At 56.5% G+C, this 7,004-nt stretch overlaps 1 protein-coding gene across 1 annotated transcript; it reads right to left on the reverse strand.

Moving 5' to 3' along the window:
* Window positions 1–623: 623 nt before the first annotated feature.
* LOC117197563 (uncharacterized) lies at window positions 624–6,633 on the reverse strand. The gene is made up of 3 exons (XM_049708381.1): window positions 5,164–6,633; window positions 2,463–2,906; window positions 624–1,778 (listed from the first exon to the last, which is right to left on the reverse strand). Exons 1-3 carry the CDS (start codon window positions 5,173–5,175, stop codon window positions 1,263–1,265), a joined length of 972 nt encoding a protein of 323 aa, XP_049564338.1. The 5' UTR covers window positions 5,176–6,633; the 3' UTR covers window positions 624–1,262.
* Window positions 6,634–7,004: the final 371 nt, after the last annotated feature.

Here is a 7,004-nt window from a genome sequence, read left to right on the forward strand (position 1 = left end):
CACACAAGGGACCAGGCCAATTCCCCCACTCCAAGAGCAAAGCCAAGGAGTCTTCCAGCAAGGGCACCTAGATTTCGTCCATCATACTCCCAACCCCAAGTCCCCCAGCCCAAAGGGAAGTCGCAGGAAATAATCAAAAAGTGGATTTTTTTAGAAGAAATTCTTCCACGTACCTGAAGTGTGACCGACTGATTTATTTCCCCTCCTCCTCAACTTCCTCATCCTCAGGAAGAGTGGGGAGGAGGTGCAGGCATTGCCCTGGTACAGGAACAGGAATCAGCCATCAGGGGCGTGTGGGTCATGGAATCAGCGCCGCGGGACAGACTGGCTGTGAAGGTGGGACATGACGTGTATGACTGGGCACTCGAGGACAGTGTCAAACAGAAGCTGACGTCCGTGTGCTCAGTCCCAGGAGTGGGTGGGGTGGGCGGACACACCCATGTGTCCTCATCCCACGTGCTTCAGCCTCAGGGCCCTCTGCTGTGGTGCGTGGGGGGAACCTGGAGTTGGGGCACCAGACAGCACATGCGCGAAGTCCAAGAAGGCAGGGCCTCGGTAGATGTGTGCTGTGTCGCTGTGTCCTGCCTGCTGCTCCAAAGAGGAGGAAGCTGGGGAAGGAAAGGCAGAGGGGCAGTGAGGAAAGGAGAGCTGGGGGTGGGTCCAAGGGAGCCTGGCAGGCAGCAGCTGGCTCTGTCCTTGCCGTGTAAAGACTCACGGAGGAGGGGCATGTGGGGAAGGGCTCAAGCACTCAGCCCCCCCAACCCACCCCCGGTCAGACAGACCTGGGTGTGACTCCCAGCTCCTCTGTTGGTGAGCTGTGTGAGCTCGGGCATGTTACTTAACCTCTCTGAGCCTGTGTTTTCAACTGTAGAATGGCGATGACACAAGTGTATGCCCCTAAGGATTATGGAGACGGTCTCTGTGAGGTGCCTAGTCCATAGTAAATGCTCAATACACAGAAGCCACAGGTATTACTTCAAAGCATCAAATTAGTGCACCAACGCCAACCCTTGTAGTCGAATGATTTATTTACAAACTCGTCTCTGGTCTCTGCGCCTCCCAGGTGTCCAGCCAGCCCTGCCCCTTCTGCTTAGTGGAGGCACTTTTGGGGCAGCTGCTCTCCACTGGGCAGGTTTCCCAGCTAGGATAGCTGAGTGGAAGCAGCTGGGGTGGGAGGGTCACTTCCTGGGGGTGGGGCTGAACGTAGGGTACAGGCTGAGGTCTCCCCTCTGCTGAGTCACACCCCAGGGTAGAGCCACTGGCTAGCAGGGTGCAGGGTCTTCTTTCCAGCCCAACAGGGGAGCCTGCCGGGGCTTGGAGTCCTCCCGCCGGGAGGGAAAATGAAGGCCTGAAGGCTGCAGTCCCAGGCCAGCTCCAGGTCCAGGGCGAACTGAGCTCTGGTAACTCACCGCCAGCCATTTCACGGCCTGTGTGCTAATCATCAGGTGCTGGGGGCCATTCTTCGGTCGTCCCTGCCGCCCCCAGCACCTGCTCCGGCGCAGTGAGGCTGCACCAGGCCCGGGCAGCTTCCCTGTGGACTCCTGGCCCCAAACTGGACAGGCGGGAGGCCCAGGGCTCGTGCGCAGACACTCCTCAGGGCTTCTGTAGTAAGGCACGAATCCTGGAGCACACAGGGCCTGGCCCCCGAAGGCGACGTCGCTGGAGACAAGCGCATCCAAGCCGCTGTCACGGGAGTGCCCTGCCGAGACCAGCAGGGTGGGGCAGCGAGTCGGTGAGCGAGAGAGCCCAGAGATGAGGTCTGGGCCTGCCGGGCCAGCCTGGGTCAGCAGGAGACAAGATGGTCAGCCAGGCTCCCAGGATTGGCCTGTGCCTCCACTCCACAGTAGCGTAGGGGAAGAAGCCAGGGCCGTACCTTCTACAGAAGGGAAGCACTCGGCGATGTGATGTCACTCAGCCCTCCCAGGGCTCCCAGCTGGGATTAGAACCCACGCATCCCACCTCCTCCATCCTGCAGTCACAGGGCAAGTTGCCGGCTTTGTGGGGCTGGAGTGGCTTTAGGAACTCTGGAGGGCACGGGCTTTGGGTCAAATCCCAGGATTGCTCTTGCTAGCAGTGTCTTTGGCCAAGTCGCTTAACTTCTCCAAGGCTCATTCCATAAAATGGGAATAAATAACAAGACCTACCTCATAGGACTATTACTAGGAAAAGTGAAATGACACACACGAATCATTTGTCTGGGAGCCTAAGGACTAAACAAATGTAGCTACTATTACTTTCTGTCTTTTATAAGGAAACTGAGGGTCATGAGGCTTAAAACACATTCTCTGAGCAAGTGGCCGAGCTGGGATTGAGGCAGCCTGCCTCCAGGCTCTGTGCCCTTATCTAACACGCTGCTCCAGGAGCCCCAGCCGACCTCGGGGGCCTGGTCAAGCCTCCTGGGGTGTGGGGCCCTGGGACAGTGCACCCTGCACCCTGCACCCTCTGTGGCCTCCCCAACTCACGGAACACCTGCCGCTGACTGTCGTCCTGCAGTAGCAGCAAGCCTGCAGCTCCCTCCTGGCGGGCGGGTCACGGGAGCCTGCACACCACCTGCCAGGAAGGGCCAGGCTGGGAAAACGCTCCTCCTTGGAGCGGTAGTAAGGGAAGAAGCCACTGGGTGGTTCTGAGTCCTCCTCTCTGATACTCTGGTCTCCTCCTCGGTCCCTGCAAACCTCGGGCCGCGGGGCCAGCTCCTCCTCAGCCAGGAGCTGCCCGTAGGTGCGAAAGAAGGGCAGGTACTCCAAGGCCACCAGGGGCCCACGGGAGAGGTCAAGGTTGCTGCGGGGCTCACTGCCCCTTGAACCGGTGGCCTGCAGTTGCTGGGACGGGGGCTCTGGGTCGTCCTCCTGCAGGAGGCTCTGAGAGGGCAAGACTCTGGGCTCAGCCTCGCAGCTCTTCTGGGACGTCTGGGAAGAGAAGGGAGTTCCATCTGTCACTGCACCCAACTCCCCCAGCCTCTCCAGCTCCCACCCCAGCTCCTGCCTACATTGGAGGCCAGAGGGGTTTTCCAAATGCGGCTGTCCTCGTTACAACCCAGGGTGGCTCCCATCCAGGGTCGGCTTACCCACAAGCCTCACCTGCAAGGTCCCCGCGGGACACACCAGCCTTCTTGCCCTTCGTCAGTCACACCACGCAGGTCCCGCTTTAGAGCCTGTGCTCTAAAGACTCTCTTAGACTCTCAGCTCAGAGGAGCCTTCCCAGCCCCTGCCTCCCCCACGTGACTCCGGATCACTTCGCCCTTCACTTCTGCACTGAAGCATTTCTCTTAGTCAGTGGTCTGCCTGCTCCGTGTGTGCGGTGGTCTTTGTCTGGTGTTCCTGGCTCATTGTAGGCACTCAGCCTATGCTTTTGCAACAAATGATCAGTCTAGTCTGCTCTCAGTGCATCTCATAGGCCCTTCCCTCTGTCCAGTTCAGCCACATAGACCTTCTCTAGGTGCTTCTTACTTGCCAAGCATCCTCTTGCCACAGGGCCTTTGCACTTGCTAATGCTCCTGCTTGGAATCTCTCCCCTCTCCTTCTTCCTAGTTGACAACTTCTCCAGCTCTTGGCTTAAGGTCTCTTCCTGTAGTCCCCTGGTCTGGTTGCATCACTCTACCATTGACTCCCCCCATCCTGATTCCTCTCATTCAAGGCACCCAGTCCTCTGCTGTGAAACATTTGTCTGCATGATTACTTGATTAATGCCTTTCATCCTACAATTTATAAAGTCCACCAAGGCAAAGCCCATCTGTCTTCCATATCCCTGGAGCCTAGAAGAGCCCTGGCGTACAGTAGATACCAAATATTGGAAGAAATGAAAGGAAGGTTGGAGGGAAGGAAAGAGGAAGAAAGAAAGAGTACTGAACTGGGCTTGGCCAGGAACAAAGTCTTTGCCAGACTCAATGTCGACAGGAGGGAGAAGCCATTTCTTGTGGGGAGGGTAGGGTGGAGAACGAGGAATTACTTCCCAGGCCCTGAGGGAACATAGGGACCCAGAGCACCTGTCAGTGAAAAGCCAGCCCATGCTCCACCTTTGCCTGTCAGGGCCACGAGTACATGGTGGGGTCCCTGGGGTATATGCGTGGCCTCTGGGCCCCTATTGGAGGACCCTCCCAATAGGAGGGACCTACTGTGTTCTGGCCGAGGCCTTCTTGATCCTTGATGGGGACTCTGGGCCTGAGTGCCCCTCCCTCACCAGAGGCCACGTGGTGGCACACACTCCTGTGGGCAGCTTGAGCCCACGGTCCCCATCGTAAGTCTTAACCCTTGCTAAATGCCTGCTGTCCTGCTGACTGCAACTTCCTGGAGAGTGGGCACCAGGCCCTCTTCTGAGTTCCACGTGTCTCGCTCACGCCACCTTTGCTGAGTTTCTACCACTCCCCAGACACCCCATGGGCACTGCGCTGTGCAGTCCTCTCTCTCCGGGAATCCTAAAGAGGCCTGTGAGGAGAGACTTGCCTTTCCAGCTCTGTTGTGCCAAAGAGACAGGAGAGACTAGCAGCAGTGCTGGGGTTTGAGCCCGAGTCTGCCCTGCTCTGAAGCCTGTGGTCTTCTCACTGTGACCTACACGGTATCGTGGGTTGAACCGTGTCCCCCACAGGAAATGAGGTCCTAACCCCTGGTGCCTGTGAATGACACCTTATTTGGAAATAGGCTCTCTGCAGATGGAACCCAGTTAAGATGAGGTCATCCTGGATTAGAGTGGACCCTAAATCCAATGACTGGTGTCCTGATAAGAGGAGGGGAATTTGGACACAGACACAGGGAGAATGTCACGTGACAATGGAGGCAGAGACTGAAGAGACGCTGCCACAAGCCAGGAAATGCCAAGGATCGCCAGCAGCCATCAGAAGCCAGGAGGGAGGCAAGGAGCAGGTGCTCCCTCTGAGCCCCGAGGAAGGAACCCCGCCCACACCTTGATTTTCGCTCCTAGACCTCAGAACTGTGAGAGGATAAATCTGCGTTGTGTGAAGCCACCCAGCTTGTGGTGACTTGCTTCTGCAGCCCTAGGACACTAGTTCACGCAGGTTGGCTGGATGGCTGGTTGCGTGGATGAAGGGATCTGGCCTAAGGGTGGAGACTGGCAGCACTCTCTCAGCCCCACCTGGCGAGCAGCTTGTGGGGAGAGGCCCATCGCCATGATGGCAGCCCCCTCTGTGGGCTGGGCTCACCTAGGCCTTACCCTTCCTGCCATGTGGTAGTGCTGGCCCAGCGTGGACCTCCCTGCCGGGGGCCAGCAGCTCTCCTGAACCGCAGCCTTTCCCGCCTGGGTCCTGGCTCCACTTCACCATCCAGGCCTGGATTGAAGGAGGCCAGGTGTGCCTCCAGGTCCCCAGAGGGGCTCAGCAAAATGGCACACGCACAATGCTGCTTGCCCTGTCCCTGGGACGCCGCCTCCAGAGGCCGTTCCAGAGTCAGCAGTAGCCCCGACTCATGACAAGATCAAGTCTCATCTTCACAGTCGGGCTGAAAAGACAGAGCCTCCTCAGCAGGTGCCTTCCTCCTGACCTCCCCTTCCCCCTAGCAAATCCCCCTCTGCCTGTCAGAGAAGATTCCATCGTGAAGTCACAAGGCCTGGTGCCAGGCAAGAAAGCCAGATGGCTCTGTTACCATGGAGACTCCTGCCCAAGCGCCCAACACCTGGGCTCATCACCTGCCTCTTAATTCAGCTTAATCCAGCTCTCCCCCAGAGACTCAGGGGGACAAAGGGAAGGCGGACATCTTCTGTAATCAGATCAGTTCTCCACGACGGGGCCAGTGAGCTTGCTCAGGGCCTTGTGCCCCGAGACTTGTAGAGTCCCCCAGGGCCTCTGGCAGGAGGTGAGGAGGAGTCCCAAGGACTGCCGCCCAGAGCGTCTGGACGTCTCCTTACTTGGGGGCCCCAGTCCCCTCGGGGATGCAGCCGAGACCTGGATCTCTGCTCTCCATCCCAGCAGCCCCTCCTGTGTTGTCCTTCCCTGGTCACCAGTGAGCACGACGTGAGACGGCTGTGGAAGGACTGATTACGCCAAATGCCTGCTTTCTCCCATGAAGCCAGCAGCCCCAGCTTCTCTCCCAGGTCACCTCCCAAGTGTCCCACCCACTGGGTGATTCCCACATGCAGTCCTCACTACAGACTTTCAAGTCAGAAAGTGCATCACTGTTAGGCCATTTTACAGATTGGAGAGTTGAGCCTCAGCACTAGGACAGCCTGGAGAAGAGGACTTCAGAGTTACACTTTAGCCTGAGGGCTCAAGACAGGACAGCCCCAGCCCACCATGGGGAAGCCACAAGGTCTGGGCGTCTCCAGGACCTCAGGCTTCCGCAGTGCAGGATTCCAGGCAAAGCGTGACCCAGCAGACCCCCCGGGGCCCAGGCGGGTCTCCCCCATCTCTCTGCCCTGGGACCCATGGGCTGCTGGGCCATTTAAGCCCACTTTTCTCTTTTAATAGACTTAACTCTCAAATCCATGTGGAAGTGATTTTTTGTAAGTGGTAATAGATAAGGCTCTAATTTTATTTTATCTTTTGAATGGTTAGTCAGTTGACTCAACATCATTTATGAATAATTTATTTCTCCCCCAACCTGATTTGAAATAACAAAGTAAACCTACATTCTAAGTTCTTAACTATTTCAAACACAAGTCAGTTTCTCGAATTTATTGCTCTGTCCCTCTCTTTGTCCCAATACCATATTGTTTTGATCTCTTTAGTTTTATCATAATTTCAATTCATGTTATACAGTCATCTTTTAAAACATCAACTTTATCAAGGTCTAATTTACATACACTAAAAAAGTATATGGTTCGGGCTTCCCTGGTGGCGCAGTGGTTGAGAGTCCGCCTGCCGATGCAGGGGACACGGGTTCGTGCCGCGGTCCGGGAAGATCCCACATGCCGCGGAGCGGCCGGAGCCTGTGCTCCGCAACGGGAGAGGCCACAACAGTGAGAGGCCCGCATACCGCAAAAAAAAAAAAAAAAAAAAAAGTATATGGTTCACCAATACCAATCAATCTATACACTAATGTAACAACCCCAGAATTAAT

The sequence above is a fragment of the Orcinus orca genome, chromosome 3, assembly GCF_937001465.1.
Source record: "Orcinus orca chromosome 3, mOrcOrc1.1, whole genome shotgun sequence".
NCBI lineage: Eukaryota > Metazoa > Chordata > Mammalia > Artiodactyla > Delphinidae > Orcinus > Orcinus orca.